At 42.4% G+C, this 17,365-nt stretch overlaps 1 protein-coding gene across 1 annotated transcript; it reads right to left on the reverse strand.

Annotated features, from left to right (window-relative positions):
- Window positions 1-1,016: 1,016 nt before the first annotated feature.
- On the reverse strand, window positions 1,017-17,047 carry LOC139928390 (apolipoprotein B-100-like). The gene is made up of 26 exons (XM_071920933.1): window positions 16,990-17,047; window positions 16,218-16,262; window positions 15,691-15,803; window positions 15,445-15,590; window positions 14,868-15,015; window positions 14,072-14,224; window positions 13,719-13,843; window positions 13,295-13,380; window positions 12,731-13,181; window positions 12,492-12,609; window positions 12,229-12,375; window positions 11,877-12,088; window positions 11,501-11,720; window positions 10,957-11,130; window positions 10,628-10,831; window positions 10,339-10,506; window positions 9,917-10,122; window positions 9,478-9,648; window positions 8,880-9,010; window positions 8,547-8,748; window positions 8,196-8,368; window positions 7,906-8,081; window positions 7,662-7,777; window positions 7,075-7,448; window positions 2,259-6,964; window positions 1,017-2,114 (listed from the first exon to the last, which is right to left on the reverse strand). Exons 1-26 carry the CDS (start codon window positions 17,042-17,044, stop codon window positions 1,017-1,019), a joined length of 9,918 nt encoding a protein of 3,305 aa, XP_071777034.1. The 5' UTR covers window positions 17,045-17,047.
- Window positions 17,048-17,365: the final 318 nt, after the last annotated feature.

Below are 17,365 nucleotides of genomic sequence, written 5' to 3' on the forward strand. Positions count from 1 at the left end.
CATTCTTTAACCTTTTTTTCACACCAAAGAGGAATAGTCGATGTACTCCGTTACAGTTGCCATTAGTTTAAAAATACTCTTGAAAATGAAGTTGTATATTAATTGACAAAGAACTCATATGAACTTCAATCATCCAATTGAGTGACATTCTCTGTGAATTAATTCACTTGCACTTTTATTGCATGCAATGGTTAACTAATTGGATTCCAAAGGGGGAATAGTTTTTAGAGCTTGGCTTCTTATCATTGTTAACAATAACTGTCAAAACTACAATGATTCAATATCCATACTTATTCTCATTTGGGATAAGGGAGCATGTGTGTCACAGAAGCTATGTCTTCTATATTTAGACCTGAGGATACCATATGACTAAGTGGGTGGGTACACTGGATTGTATAAAATTATACCATATTGTGACTTCATTCAATGGATAGTTTCTAATGAATAACTTGGCAGAAATATCCTTTTGAGCTTTGGGGAAGCCTCTTTGACTCAAGCTGTAATGCTTCATGCCAGGAAAACACCAATTTATACCCCATAAAACCCTCTGAAGGAATATTAGATTATTACCATTACCAGTGTGTAATAACGGCATATAAAAAAGTACCTTCATTTGCAGTCAACTTCTATTAAACCTGCCAAGACATCAGCTGTTAAGTTTTTGAACATTTGCTTTAAATTACATATAGAAAATGCACAGAGATGTTTTATGCAGTAGAAATTGTCTTTATTGAAGTCTTCATATTGTTTTTTAAATAGTACAAGACACAAGGGAAGCACAGTAGGATCAGAACAAATTGCAGTCTACTGTGAAATAATAAACAAAATTATTAATTTAAAAAATAATGTAGGGAGACAAGCATCATGGGTACAGACTTGTCTTCTGTTGGCATACATTTTTGTATGTTGTTAAAGAATAATTTAGGCTTATTATTGTCTTGCTGGTTACATGACAGGTACAACAGTCTTTCCAAATGTGTTCTTGGACAGCATATCCTGGTTGACTATACAGTCATTTAGTTGAATTTGGCAATGAATGGAAAAGGAATATCAATATCCATCTGTCTGTCACTTACTCTCACAAAAGGCTCAACATTTTTGCTTTTCTCCTTAAGGAGCTCGATGACATTGTTGTGGAAAGCATTCAAGTATTTGACCAAGGAGTCAATCCAGGACTGGATGTCAGCATGGAGCTGCTCAAGAGACATATCAGCAAACATTTCCTGGAGCTTGGCTCTCACAACATTTATGTATGCCACAACAATTCTGCGAGCATCTCTAACCTGATTGCCAATATCATTCAGGACACGGGAGTTCATGGCGTCAGTGTATACATCATTTACCCAAGTGGAGAGCTTCTCTACATTCTGAGATTTTAGGGTCTGGAGAAGTTTCTCACTTTTGTCAACGGTAAAATGCATGAATTCAGACAACTTCTTAATGATGTCTTCCAGCTGGATATCTCCCAGTTTCTTCACAATGACAATCACTTGGCCCTGGATTTTCTTCAGTGCTACCAACAAATCATCTAGAATTTCTTGTCCGCTGACAATGTAGCTAGAGCCAGGGAGAGTGAATCTAATGGCTTTGAAATGATCAAGCATTGCTTCAAACTTGGAAGCAAAGAACTCTGGAATCTTCTGGATAGCCTCCTCAGATACATCGGCAACAAAGGCACTAAATTTCTGGTACACTTCAAGTCCAGACAGCTTCTCATCATATCCGGGGATCTGGAACTTGGTCTCTCTCAGGAATTTAATAGCAGCATCAAGAAGAATTTCAATGTTCTTTTGGTACTCTTTGAGGATCATAATGGTGTTGTCTGTGACTGTTGTGGTCATTTTAGGAAGGTTTAATGTTGCCAAGTTGTCAGCAGCCCTCTTGAACATGATTTGACCCTGCTTTGTTGCCTGTTCAGCAAGTTTACTCATTCCCATGAATGTTATGATAATGGGAGTAGACATCATTTTCTTGACTGCGGGCACGATCTTCTTCGTTCTCAGCATCATCTCGTAGGGCATCTCCATATTCCAGGTTGTCTGAAGGCTCAGCTTCTCAAAGTTCACCACAGACATCTTCACAGCCAAGATATCAACATCTTTTGTGGGCTCGGACTGTGAAAAAGTAAAAAAAAGGAACAAAATATAAATAAGTAAATAATCATAGCAGCATTGATATGGACATCATCAGCTTAATTGAAATCACAAACATCACTAATATAGTAAGCAAATAAATTAAGTATAGACTCTGTCTCTTACCGGGTAGCGACCATAGAGTCTTCCTTTCACTTGGGCTGGGCGCTTAGTCTGCACCTGAAGTCCAAGGAGTCCCGCAGATGGAGAGGAAAGAGAAAGAATGAGGCCTTCCTGTGGATTTCCAAATATCTCCTGGTTGATTTCCATCATCAGGACAGGCAGATTGACCTTTGCTGAATTGGTGATGGAAGTATCCACAACGCCTTTACTGATGCTGATGGTGCTGTCATGGTTTCCCTCTACCATCATATGTTTTACAGACAGGACGGAGGCCATTTTCATTCCATTGACTCTGTTCATGGTGGTGGTGCCCTCAATCTTACCGGTCAGAACCTCAAACTCAGAGGATGAGGAAGCATCAAGTCTGATGATGATGTCACCCTGGTTGATGATACTAGCGTCAGTTTTGAGTGTGATCATAGCTGTCTTCATGGAGAACTCGTAGGTCAGATCACCCATGACAGGGATCATGATGCTCTTCTGCATTTTGGGCAGAGTGATTTTTGGAAAAGTCAGCTTCCTAAGGGCAGATGGAACATGCAGAGCAGGCATTGTGATGAGACTGAAGTCAGGCAGGGGGATGGTGAAAGAAGACACTTCAACATTCATCACTGGAACTTTGTATGCAGGCACAGTAACGGTTTTGGGCATCTCAATGCTGTATTTTTCATACTCTGCCTTTGCTTTGTCATAAGATGTAGTGAGGATGGCAACAGCCTTATCCTTGCCAACAAGCATGTTCTTGTGCACAATCCTGACATTTGTATTTATGACATTAATGATTGGTTCCATATCAATGTCAATGGTGATCATATCAGGGTTCTTCATGTACTTCAGCTTGGCATCCATGTCAAAGGTCTGCTGAGTGGTGGTTAGGAACTTGCTCAGGTGAGCATCTTCCCACAGAGAGTAGCCTTCCAGTTTTGGTATCATCACACCAAAGAATGGCACAGTCATTTCAGGAATGGTGATAGGCTCTTTCAGCACATCAAGATTGGCTTCTCCATTAATCTGGGCAAAGATGTGAATTTCCCTCTCACCATTATCCATGGTGAAGTAATGGGAGTATTTGTACTGGTTGAATCTAGCCAGACCTGTCCAGCTAGCTTGCTGTACCTCAGAGTTCAGGGTAAGAGCAATGTCATTCTGGAGATCCACCTTTCCAGACAGCTTGAATGGAAGGGCAACCTTGGCATTTCCCTTGTTCTTGGTGTCAAACATAAGCTCATTTGGTGTGACCAAAGCAAGGACTGAGTTTGAGAGTGTTCCCTCAACTTGTCCAACCAGCTCTGCATTATGAGAGGCAGTGAAATCAATCTTCAGGTCTTCAACCTTAGCCTGGACTTTGAGCTCTGCAACACTGTTCCTCATGAAGGGTGTTTTTGTCTCAGCCCTGGCATCAATAATAACATGGCTGAAAATGCAGATTTCAGCATCCACATTTTGATTCATTTTGAAGTAGCTGCAGTTTGTTGCTCCAGAGAAAGTCACTTTGACAGTGTGGAGATCCATGACTACCTCCATGTCACTCTTGTGAGTTGCCTCGTCCGAGTAGTCCTGAATTGCATATTTTCCGTTGCCCAGGTTATTGATGGTCAGACTAGCAGTGCCAGCTTCAAACAGGACAACGGCCTTTTGGTTGATGGATGCTTCACTGAAGATGTCGAAGGATGGCATGTTGACTTCATGTTTATAGGCAGTCTCCACAGTGGCAGAAACTCCATTTTCCATGGCAAAGAATGCATCATTGACAAGCTCTGCTACGTAGATCTCAGTTGTGGCCTTGGCAGTAGTTTTAGCAGAAGCCTGAGCTGACAGTCCATAGAAAGTCATTGTTCCCTGGTGGTCAAGTGTAAAAGCTGTGTGCACAGCCTTGATGTTCTCAGAGACAGACAGACGACTCATCTTGGGCACAGCAAAATGAGCGCTGGCATCCAGAGTGTAGGCAAGGGCGTCAAAAGTAGATGTGGCCTGTGAGTTGAGGTTCATTGTGAACTCTGGTGTGACTGGTGCAGTTGTGGTGTTCTGCAGCTCAGCTGTCGTCCTGAGGCTGTAGTCAGGTGAGACAACTCTGAACTCTCCATAGAGTTTTCCAAAACAGGGAATCTTGCTCATTTCTGTGACCTTCTCTTTCAGCTCCATGGTGAATGTGTCATAATCAAATGATTTGATTTTCTGTACCATTCTAATGAAATAGATACTCATGTCATCAATCAGTTGCTTGAAGTCAAAGCCATACAGTTGATTCATAAACTCTTTCACAGGTACCATGATTCTGTTCAGCAGAGGCTGGATGTCAATTGACTTGAGAGCAGCAAATGCAGACTGAATCTTTTCCCTGACCTGGTACTGCTTCATAATTTTAACAGCCTCATCCATGATAGTCTCAATAATCTTTTCAACCTCATAGTTGGACAGGATTTCTTCTATTTTGGCATAAATTGCATTGATCTTGTTGGCAATGTTGTGTTTCTTAATCCATGCCATGAAAGTGTCCTTGACTGATTTCAGCACATTAATGATTTCCTCAGAGGGGAACTTGGCTATAAGGTTGGTGAAGTGATTTGCCATTGAGCTGATAAAGTTTTTCAGGTCTTGGACAAACAGCTTGAAGTCAAATGTATCAATGACCTCTTTCAGTTCTGATATTTTCTCATGAACCTTGGCACTGATTTCATAGTTGTTATCAATATTCTTCAGCATCTCAATGCTGTGGTCCATCAGCCTCATGATGGTAGTCTTCACCTCTTCAATGACTGCAGGCAGATGCTCAGTGAATGGGATCTGGATGAAGTGGCTGTCACTGTTCTTGTCATATTTGACAAATCCAGAGATGGAGTAGTCATGGTTCTCACTAGCTTTGTTGAAGAGGGTGGTGGAGACAGCTCCCTTGAGCTCCATTCCCATTCTCTCTGCATTGTTGTAGGCAGTCATTTCCTGATCAAGAGCATGGTTGTTTAGTTTGGATGCCATCTTCATTGTGACACTCTGCTCTTCAAGACTCATCAGACTGTTGAACTTGTTGTCCATATTGGTCTTGATGGAGGCTCCATTTTCCAGTTCGTGAGTGGTTGAGGCTCTGCACTCAAATGACTGCATGAAAACCATTGGCTCTGCCTTCAGAAGGAATTTGCTGTACAGTTCACCACTCTGTTGTCCATACAGATACATTGCACCATTTGAGTTGAAAATGGCATCAATGGTCAGAGTGAAGGGTTCAGCAACAGTCTTGACAGTGCTGTCCAGACGAAGAGATGGTGAGTTGAAGTTAGCAACACTGTTGAACTTCATGCTGAGACCAGCAACCTCGATGTCAGTGGTATGTGTCATGTGAGATGCCAGGAGTTTACCATTGGTGTTACACTTCGCAGAGAGGATCATGTCAACAAATCTGATTTCATAGGTGTGCCTGAGCTCTTCCTCTGACAAGACTCCTGTCATTGTCCCAGTCAGCTCCATGTTGTAGGGCTCTGCCTTGAACTGGGCTTCATTCACAAAGTCGACAGCCATGATCTTCAGGTCATTTTTCACAATGACTGAGGCAGTGAAAAGTTCCATGTCAACTGTGATGTCATGCTTGTATGAGTTCTTCTTATTAAGGAAGTTGTCAGTCTTGGAGCGGAGGGCAAGGGATCTGAGAGTAAGCGTTAGGGAGTGTGTGTTATCAGTCTTCATCTCGTTAAGAGATCCAACCAGGTTGTTGGAGAAGGTCAAGCCATCTTCATTCACTCTGAGGTTCACCCTGTTCCTGGTGCTGGCATCAAAGAGGTTGCCCTTGAACATGCTGTTGAGATAGACCTCTGAGCTTCTAATCTTCCCCTCAACATTGAGCTCAGCTGTGTTCTCCTTAATGGCTCCCTTAGTGGTGATAGACATAGTGGCACCAGTGGTGTCAACTCCACCATGGAAAACATTCTCAAAGGTCATTGGGCTGCTCTGTGCAGTTGTGGTACAGCTGCTGGTCAGGCCGTCCATGTTCAGGGTCAGGGTTGCCTTGTGAGAGGCACGGCTTGCAAAGATGTTAATGGAGGCATCAGCATTGATCTCCATGCCAGAGGGGTTCATGGACCCAGAGAGCAAAGAGTAAGCACGATTCTCTGTATCATCAGCCTGATTCTCTATCCTGATGCTGGCCTGTGCTGTAGAGGCAGTGATGTCTACCTGACTACGAAGCATCCTCTCATCAGCCTTGGTCACAGAGTCAGAATGGATTGTAAGCTCTGCGTCTTTGTAGCCAATGCTAAATTTGGTGGTGTGCTTGATAGGGCCATTGTTCATGTTGGTGTTAGACTCAATCAGAAGTTGCTCATTTGCATATGTTGCCTTGGCCTTGTTCACAACCCCCAGGATTGCAGAGTTCACCCTCAGTGTGGACTCAATTCTTGCTTCTTTCTTCATGGGCTCAACAGTAAAAGACTGGGAATAGGTGGTGCTGGCAGGCATGGATCCAACAGACAGACTTGCGTCCATGTTGGCATCTCCAGTGAGCATGTCTGAGGCTAGGGAGCACTGAGAGGTGATATCCAGAGATGACTGCAGACCCAGAGGGCTGAAGGCCTGGATCTTGTAGCTTCCAGTTGACAATACTTTGTCTGAGATAGCAACGGTTTCCAACACACCAAAACTTGTGTCCATGAGCTTGTGCTTCAGGGAACCATCAATGGTGAACTTCAGAGTTTCCTCTGGTGTGTCACTAATCTCTGCAGCTCCTTTAAAACAAGACAGGTAAGGCAAATCAGTAAAATATGAATCATTTTATTTACATTCTGTTAAAGAACACATTCATGATAAATAAAGCTACTAAGAAAGATCAAGTTACCCTCAGATGTGAAAGAGAGAAGTTCCATGGGACTGTCAGCCACGACTTTGAACTTGGCCAGGAAGCTAGGAGACTCTGCGGTGTTGTTGCCAGCAGAAGCCATTCCCTCCCAGTTGTAATAGTTGCTGTTGACCTTGGCAGACACTTCCACCATACCCATGAGTGGCACGGTGAGATCATATTCAGAGGGGATGGTGAAGGTGGGCACCTGGATCTCCCTGGGGGTAAGCTCCAGGCCCATCTGAGGCATAGACATGTGTGGGGTGGTGAGCATAGGAGGTATCCTCAGCTCCTCAGATGACTTGCCTCCAAGAGGCAGAGGGATACTGATGGTCATATGGTCCTTGTTGAACTGGTATCTGAATGTGCTTTCACTGGTGAAAGGATGGAAATAGAGCATTTGTTAGATCCATAGACATTAAATTGTAAAGTAACCCTCAATGTGCAATAGAAAAAGTGAGAGCTGTGCTTATTTTATGATTTCATAGAAATGCAGCTGTGTATTTTTCATGATATCTGTACATGGAAAAGGGAGTAATTCCTAGTTTAAGAAGCAGAACAACTTGTTGATTGTGAGCTTTACTTACAGGTTCATGAACAGGTTGTCAGGCATGGAGGGCATTGCCACCTCTGCCATACTGTTCCTCAGAGTGTGAAGATAGGGACCATCAGTTGTGATCTTGTCCATCCAGATATTGCTGGCCTGTTTCAAAAAACATCAAATGTCTCATGATTTTGTCTAGAAATTATGTAAGTGGTCTAGAAGAGTTGATGTTTTGTTGAAGAATTTAGGGGTCTGCTAAAATGCTAATAATGATGATATTTTTTCACCTCAAGAGCCTTGGTGAAGATGTGACGCAGTTTCATGTCAGTGTTGACCACCCTCTGGTCCATGACATCCTCTGCAAATTGACTGAGCCAGGCCTGGAAGGCTTCAGTGTAAGACACGAGGATCTTGGTATCAGAATTCATGTTGGACATCAGCTGAACCTCAGCTTGTTCCTCACCTGAAATACAAAACGTACAATTTTACCTGTCAACATTCATGAAACGGCATGTGGACAAATCCCTGCAAACATTAGTCTCTGAATTCCATAAAAAGAAATGTTACACTGGCGTACCATATTTGAAGATGACTGCCTGAATGGAGGAGGTCTCTGGGAGCTTGACATCACTCTTGATCTCCATGGTGAGTCCCTCAGCATTGCTCATGGTAGCTGTGACGGAAGCATTAGTCTTGAGTGAGGGGACTACCAGCTGAACCTGCAGCATGCCATCAGTCATGGCCTGAAGCCTGTGATGAGCAAAACCATGATGTAGTCAAACAATTTGTTCATTTCAAAAAGTCTGCATAAAGCCTATTTTATGTAGACAAGGGAAGTGTTACATTGTTTTATATTAATCATACAATTTATTAACTTGACAGTGTTTGAACAAAGTTTTCATAGAGGCAACAGACAAGGTCTACTCACTTGGCACGGCCGATCAGAGACAGTTGAGGGATGTTCTTGTTGGAGATCTCAAGGGTAATAGATTTGCCTTTGGCACTGCTGTCGGTGATGCCCACCCTGATGCCGGCCTCCACATCAAAGTCAGGGATCTGAATTTGGGTGGTGAAGACATTCCTGTTCCTGTTGTATTTCATGGTGGCTGTGGCCTCAGTTGACTCAGCACCTAAAACCACAGAGTGAGAAGAAGTATGACTTAAAAGCTTATGTATTTAACCATACAAAATTAACAAGAAGGTTATGACTTGCAGAAATGGCTTAGTGGATTTTTTTTTTTTCCAAATATGATGTTCTTACCCTCAGCTCTTAAGGTCATCTTCAGAGAATCAATCTTCTGGCGGCCGTCCTTGCCCTCACTGAGGAGCTTATAGGCAATGGTGGCAGTATACTCAGTGACCCCTTTAGTGGGCAGGATGTCTACAGCAAACCTAGGGTATAAAGAACAAACTTGAAAGACTTTGATGACTTTTTCACCTTGTTAGCTAATTCTCCTATCCGAATGTACACCTATTTAACCATAAATGCCAAAAAAGTTAACAACCAATAATACGGTCACAGATTTTTGAACAATACCCCTCCTCCCAACATATAAAACTAGCAACTTCATAACTTTCAAAGTGAAAGTAGCAACATGGCACGGCAGTGCATTTTTGGGTGTTTCCCAACCCCGTTTCCTTTTCTTTAGACATCATGGTTGTGGACCCGATGTTTGTTGTGACTCAACCTGCACACTTTTGAACTGTCCCTCCCCGTGTTATGTCCCGCCCCAACATCCAGTTTCAACTGGAAATATTTCAAATTACAGCGGCACTTGTCACTTTAAGAATGGTAGTCATGTCATCAATAATAGTACATTGACCAAATATACACATGCAGTCTTCACACTATAACTTACATAGTCTCTCCATTGAGGGGGAAGTAAGGAGCAGCAGTGTTATCGCCAGCACTAGCGGAGAGTGTTTTGGTGCAGTACTTGACTCCAGGGAAGAGAGGGCTGCAGCTCGAAGAACCTTGATTGTCTGGGATCACGGCAGCATGGCCACCGCCCACAATCAGCACTTTATTGCTATTTCAAAGAGAGAACAGCAAAAAAAATTATTTTCTTTCTGAAATATATTGGCTGAGCTATTAAAAAATAAGCCTGACTTACAAACAGGTTAACAAAGTAAAAGAAAATCTAAGCCAAAAAACCTTTGCCATCCACAAGTCAAGCTCTTTAACAAAAAAGTAAACATATTCAAAATTTAGCAGGTCAAATAATGTACATATCAATTCCCTATATTATATATAATATATATCCATTCATTTTATGTTCTGCTGCTGTTATTTAGTACCTGACTCTGAAGAGCTTGGTAGTGCCCTGTGGGGCGGGGACGGACAGCTGGACCTGGTCCTGGTCCATGGTGACCTTGGCATTGAGAGCGCTCTCGTGGTACATGTTGGTGTGCATCTCAACAGTGGAGACAACAAATTCTGGGACATGGACTCCCATCTGAGTCACAAACTCAACTCCCACAGAAGGCATGAAGGACACTTCCTTCTGTAAAGAAATAAATAGATCAAATGACATGAAATAGGTTGCAGAGTCATGACAATCATTTAGAAAATATGCAACACAAACCCACTACTACTACGGATAATAATACATTTTAATGGCGTTTTGAAAAAAAATCAACAAACTCTAAAGATGTAAACAATAACAACATAATCATTCAAAACATCACAATCATCATTTTTCTGATTGTTGGATATTTACCATGTTTGGTGTCATGCGAATGCCTCCCTTTGCACCAGGAGCAAAGATGCCAGACAGAGCAAACTTAAGAGGGAAGCCAGATGCTGTTGGCAAGGTGAATTTGTTGTCCATGAAGATGTAATGGGCGAAGATCTCATTGTCAGTGCTGGACATCAGTTTCATCATGGCCTAATGAAAAGAATGAATGCCATGGTTAAATTGAATGTTCTCTCACTCTGGGAAAGAAAAGGATTTATAATTTGCTGGGCAGGTGTTATGTGGAGTGGGCGAAGTGAGCGAAGGGGAGTACCTGGGTAGGAATAGTCTTCAGGAAAATCTCTGCATACATTTTTGCGTTGTCAGCGATGAACTTCAGATCGGTGGGCTTGATGTAGCCAAGCTCAGCTCCCATGATCCTAAGGTAGGCCATGGCCTCTGGGGACTCCTGACTCTGCAGATCCTTTGCCAGCTTCATGAAGTTGCGTACAATTTCCCTCACAAGGTTTTCAGGCACCTTAGGAAAGAGTTCCATTGAGTTCAGTGGTGGTGGTATCAGCACAAATTGATAAAATTACACAAACATAGGGCATGTAACAGAAAAAAAATAGGTGAATGAATACCACAATACACAAGTTATACCTTCTGTCCTTCTGTTCTCAGGGGAGCAGTCCATTTCTCCAGAACTTCATTGATCTTGGTTGGCATCTTATCTCCGGCCCAGTACAGAGCCTTGGACACAGTGTCTGGGAAGAACCCATTCTTTCCAAACAGAGCCTCGATGGTTGGCTCAAAGCCCTTTCCTTCCATACCAACCTACAGGCCAATAAAACAATTAGATTCAGGAATAGTGTGGGTTTACTGTGATACAATCTGGGCCTGGGCCAAATAGTGTTTGCAAAAGCTATTTATGGTTAGTTTTGTACTACTTCAGTGGCAGATGGGAGTGTTTTGCCAAATAGGATAAAACAATATGTGCCAGAAAGTTTACACAATAACAGGAAAGCACCTCAAGTCAATTAAGTATACTTTTATTATCCAAATGTTCTAGAGGTGGAAACCCCACTCATCTGGTACCCCAAGCCAACACTTAAATATTATTTGTAACTACTATTTGACCCAGCACAGTTCTGATGGAATCATAGCAATAATAACCAATTACTATAACAAATGTTGTTTTACATACCTCCCACATATCCATGTTGTAGCCAAAGGCTTTCAGGGTGGTTTCCAGCAAGACCTCTCTGGGCAGTTGGCTGGTGGGGTCAAAGACGATGTTGCCCTGAACGTTGGCCTGCATGCTTTCATGTGCCATTCCCAGCTTGTAGTTGCGGGACATTGTGGTATAGTCAGTGTGAGTGGCGACATCAGTGTTCTGCAGGACATCCATTATCTTCTTACCCAGCCTGAGGAGGAAAATGAAAATTAGAAGCTAAATCCAAATAGTCGGGTTGTTAAATCAGCAATGTTGGTTCGATGAAATGAGGCACCATATAAAGCAAGCAAGAAGAAGTTTCTATTTGTCTTTAGGCACTCTCAATGTAAAGGCGCTCCAATCTTACTTCTGGGTCTCTGCATCTGTGGAGGAGATGATGTTGTGGACGTGGGAGGTCACAAAGGCCTTGACCTGCATGTTCTGCTCCTGCTTAAGCAACTTCTTCACCATCTCAATGTCGCTGGCCTCGGGATTCCTCATCAGGATCAGGTAGGCTGCCAGGCGCTTCTGCACGGCACCCTTGCCGTACTGACTGACCCTCTGGAGGTTAGAGCGAACCTGGAGAGGAAAACAAACAGGAACTGTCATTGTATGCTGGGATGAAGGAGGTTGTGTAAAAACCTGATCTGTAAAATCAGTACATGTAAGTGACTTATTTGTACTGCGTTTCTGTTGAGGGGCAACTGCAAGTTATCTACCTCATCAGTTACAGTCATGCGTCTGAAGGCCTGGATGGCAGCCAGCTGGACAGACAGTGTGGTGGTAGGCTGTCTCATGCACTTCAGCAGGGTGGACTTTACAGCAGGATCTGCAGCCTCCATTGCATCTCCCATGTTACCAACAACCTGCAATTTTGGATGGAATAGAACAAGAAGTCAGAAAAAACATAGAACTAGTAATAGCCATAAAATGTGATATTATAATGGGTGCATCAGAGCTGATTTGACAACTGGTCACCCACCCTCAGGGCCAGGAAGGTCAGCTCCTTCTCCCCAGCGCAGTCTGCGCCCAGAATGGAAGCCATGAACTCAGACACAGCGGTGATCTCAGGGGTCACTCTGCCCTCAGCCTGGTATAGCCTAGCAACCAAAGTAGACACTTGTGATTAGAAAATGTACAACAGAATCCAGCATTCACTGTCACAGAAATGAGTAAGACTTTCTTCAAAGCTCAGAAAAGATGATCGATAATTTCACTTACTTCCTGACCACGTTGCTCAGGGCATACATGATGGGTTTGCTCTGCTTGTACTGAGCCATTGCCAGCATGTCCTTGACCAAGAGGCGGGAGGGGTTAGGCAGCAGTGCCAGGGCGTAGATGGCGGCATCAACCTCAAGGGCGGCGGTGTCGAAGGTCCTGAGGATGCTCAGCATGGCGCTGCTGCATTCCGGGGTGCCGCACTGAGCCAGAGCTTGCCAGGTCAGGGCGTTGGACATGTCCATCATCTCAAGGGCAGCGGGTCCCAGGATGTCAGCCTTCAGGCCGCGGAGCTCGGACACCAGCTTCTGGAAGAGGCTGGCACGCTCCTGGCCCTGAGTGGTCTGTGCCAGGGTGCTCAGCTCGCTCATTGTGGCAATGGCAGCGTCCTTGGTCTGGATGGGGGACTTGTCGTCAGCAGCCTCCATGGGCAAAAACTTTAGGTTGGCCTCATCTTTAGAGAATCACAACAAAGAACCAGTAAGACAACACAGGCTATTTTGACACATTTGACATATTGAGCATATTTTGATATATTACAATATACTCTAAAACCTAAACACTCACTGTTGTCAAAGACTCTGTCGTTGATCTTGCTGCTCTCCCTAAATGTCACAGTCTGCTTCACCAGAGTAGAAATTCCATACTCATTCCTGTTTTCAATGACAGAAGAAGAAAATATGTCAGCACATGACTAATATTAGGCAAGAATTACACTTAATAATTTTATTCTCAATACAGAATATCCTCATTTGTCAAAACTGCTTGCAAATATAGGAGAATGTAATGTTCAAAATCCTGAAATGAAGTCAAATTCCAAGCAATATAGCTAAGAAATATGTATTCATATACAGCAGAATCCTCTATACAATTTTACATTTAAATGCTTTAAATGCATATATAAAATAATGTCTGTTTGGAAGTGTAAAGATTTGGATGAATGAGGTGCTCCTTTATTATTGTATTGCTCCTTTGTCCTGTCCAAACTTACTGGCGAGATAAAGGCAGGAAGATGTGTTTCTCTGTGCAGGTTCCGGTGGTCATGTGCTTCCTCTGGTTGTCAAACCTGTAGTTGCAGGTCTGGGTGCTGCTGATCATCTTGGACAGAGGGTAGTGCTGATGGCAGGGAGACAACATCCATGTTTTGTTAGATTACAAAAACTTTTACCATTCATATAAATCAATAATTGACGACAGTGGTTAAGTAGTAAAATAGCAGTAAAATAGCAAAGTCGTAAAAGCATTTTGACCTTTACGCTTTCGGTTTCCAGTTCCCCAAACCACTGAGAATGTCGTCCTCAGCATATCGGAAAAAGTTTTTCAGAAGTGGAAGTCAGCTCTTACCATGCCAGAGATGAGGGCCAGGGGGCTGGTGTGTTCCCTCTGGGCGCTGAAGCTGTCACATTTGGAAAGATCCCGGGTAACAGTCACATCAGTGGCGATGTCCTCCCTGGAGTTGACAGTGAAGTCAGTGGCACAGACTCCGTGCACGGTGGCCTGAAAATGGTGAGAGGTATCGATAGTGAGGAGATGGGAGAAAATACATTCTTAAACATCAGACCTTTGTTAAATTGTGGTTTGTTTTGCCCTACTTCAGTGCCAGATGGGTGGGGTCTGTCACATAGGACTAGAAAAGGTAGAAACTGTAGGAGAGTATTTGAATTTTTACTAAACTTGACAACTACTGTTGTTCTGATGCAGTAAACATCTGATACAGTAAACACCACCCGCCTGCTTCTTAAATAGGTTAAAACAAACGCTAAAACTTGCAACAACATATCTGTTAAACGTGCTTTCTGTCAAATAAAAATCGTCATGAATCAGATTACTTATCGAGCTAGAAAGATTACCCCCCGTTATGAGAGCAGGTGATGCCATTACCAAGATAAACTTATCTAGGACTTTGACCTGCAGCTGAGGATTGGCATTCTGGGAACATGATGTTACAGGGTGGTAGTTATCACCTGCGATCGGGGGCAGCTTATCTATTCATTGCACAACTTGTTTATCTTTGCATGTTTTTGCACCACAAACAGAATCAAGCTCTCCTTGGTTACTCAGGCCTGAATTGATTGATAGCTGCTGTACATGTTGACAACACATCAATAAGGAAATGAACTACCAGTGGAGCAGTTCTTACCATTTCGTTATTCCTCTCCTCTTCCATTACAGGCACAATAAGGGCAGAGACGATTCCCCTCTTGATGTTCAGGATGTTGGTAGGTTCATCCTCCTCAAGGAAGAGTTTGACGCCGGTCTGTCCTTCAACCACGATCTTCAAGGGGTTCCTGTTGGGGAGGACAGATCATTTACAACCTGCCATTAAGCTTGTCCTCTCCTCTTGTACCATCAGTTGTTCTGCTGTTTGTTGCCCTATCTGTTTCTATGAAATGCGTCCTTGTTTTGCCTACTCGTTGTGAGTTTATTTTATTTTATTTCATTTTGAATTCCAACACCTTGCCCCCTCAACAGATTTTCTGATCTAAAGAGGAATTTGTTTCTCTTAGTGTCTGGTTAAATAAATAAATATATACATATATATATATATCTATATATATATATATATAGATATATATATATATGTATATATATATATATATATATATAAAACATTTTAGTGACTTTCAACTTTTCTGATCCTGTAGGCCTCAATTTTAGGACTAACTAATACAAAAAATTACTGAATCTTTGTTGGGAGAATGACAAAAATGACCTACTTTGCCATAGCGACTTTGAAAGCCTGAGCCCCGGCAGCAGGACGAGACGCGAGGTTCCCCGCTGAATCCACATCATAGATCTCAGTCAGAGAGCACTCTGTGGTGCGGAGGATGAAGCTACAGGTCTGGGGCACATCGATTTCAACCTGTACAACAGAGGAAAAGGAGTTTTCTTAGAACTGCCCTTGTTCTGTTCAGGGTCAGGACACTTGTGTTGGCAGTAGCGCTCGGGGCTGTGAGACGTACCCTGCAGGAGACTTTGGGGCCACTCTTGTTATCGGAAGCTCCGTTCACTCCGTTAAAGGTCTCAGCTTCATAGTCGTACACAAACCTTCTGAAGTTCTTGAACCGTTTGGCCACTAAAAAAAGAGTTTGAAATATCAGTTAGAGTGTTGTAACATTTGATCAGTAAGTGTTTGACACTGTACAATCTGTCTTCACTGCTATAAGAAACCACACACTCTATATAGCTTTAAATACAGGGAATGGATTGCGATGACTAAGGGAGCATAATGGCCGACTGGTGAGCTCATCAGTAAGGGTACAAAGGGCGGCTCTGAGTAAGTAAATTGGGCAATGGATTTTACTGTTAGTTTGAAAAAAAAAAATCAATCTTTTCAATCACTTGTCCAATGCATAATCTTAAGAATCTAAGTTCAGTTCATATTCATTATTCTTTTGTTGTGATTTCAGTTTCTCAAGCTAAATCATGCCTAAATGCTATAAAGAGTAATTACACATATCACAATGTTTACAATAAAACTGTAACTTACAAAAACACATTGGGGATTGTTCCTCAGCATTCCCCACATCTTGCTCTGTAAAGGATGGGAAAAGCAGAATGCCACACATTTGAAAAAGCCCCAACCTCATCTAAATGTCTTTGCTAAGAGCATCATTCAAATACATATTATATGAAATACAATCACGGTTAGATTTTCTTCTCCCTGCTCCTTTTCGGTCAATGAATGTGCAAATTGAGTTGTGTTTTGATTGTGAATTGCTTTTTTTTTTTTTTTTTCTTTTCTGGAGCTGTGCATTACCATGAGCGGAACAAATAAATAAATAAATAAATAATTCAACCATGACTAACTGTGTATCTCTGTGCTCAGATAAGGTGTTGTGAGTTTTGCTCATCAGTAATATGATACTAGCAGTAATATAACTGAGAACTGTCAAAGTACTGTTCTATGGACAGAAAAAATGTTTTGTTTAGTTACTTGGTGTTAGTCAACAACTGTAGATTTTCATTCCAAAACAGGAGATCCCACATTTGAGAAATATGACAAATAATATGACAGCTACAATGACTAATGATAAAGCTCACTATTTAATATTAATCTAATTATTAGTCTGTTACATACAAAATTGCAACATTTTAGATGTAATCTTCTGTCTTTTAAATACTGAGCAATAAACATCAGGTAACATTCTTTTCCCCAAACAGATTTATCATTTTAGAAAGAAACTCTTAAATGATTACACTACCTCCATAACTTCTATTAGGTAATATTAAATAAACAGCTTGTCTCTATCAGTACTTACGGGCTAACGTGTAGGTGCCCAGCAGCAGCAGAAGGCAGAGCTTGGTACCCCCCATGGTGGGTTTGGAGAAGCTCTGGAAGCCTTTAGGATAGGAGAGTCCCCCTCTTTCAGTGAAGACTAGTTTTCGTGCTCTTGCCTTTTGGCTTTTATAGTTCTCCCACCTTACTGTATGCGATCACTGGGAGTTGCAAATGTGTTGCCCTGGTTCCAAAGTCTGAGCAGTCCTTGTGGCAGGCCAAAGGTAAAACCATTTCACAAACCCTGCAAAGACTTGTCTGTCAGCACTGGGTGGGATGGGATTGTCTGATTGCGTTAAATGACTTCTTGTTTGAACTCCTGATTGAGTCTTTGCAGTTGTGTTTTTGAAACCTGACAC

This window comes from Centroberyx gerrardi, chromosome 18 (assembly GCF_048128805.1).
Source record: "Centroberyx gerrardi isolate f3 chromosome 18, fCenGer3.hap1.cur.20231027, whole genome shotgun sequence".
In the NCBI taxonomy this organism is placed as follows: Eukaryota; Metazoa; Chordata; class Actinopteri; order Beryciformes; family Berycidae; genus Centroberyx; species Centroberyx gerrardi.

Excerpts from the sequence above, each read along its gene's own strand:
- LOC139928390 (XM_071920933.1), bottom strand. The coding sequence starts at position 17,044 with ATGGGGGGTACCAAGCTCTGCCTTCTGCTGCTGCTGGGCACCTACACG. Across the intron at positions 11,131-11,500 it reads ACAACATGGATATGTGGGAG|GTTGGTATGGAAGGAAAGGG; the intron begins GTATGTAAAACA and ends ATTGGCCTGTAG. Across the intron at positions 2,115-2,258 it reads GACTCTATGGTCGCTACCCG|TCCGAGCCCACAAAAGATGT; the intron begins GTAAGAGACAGA and ends ACTTTTTCACAG.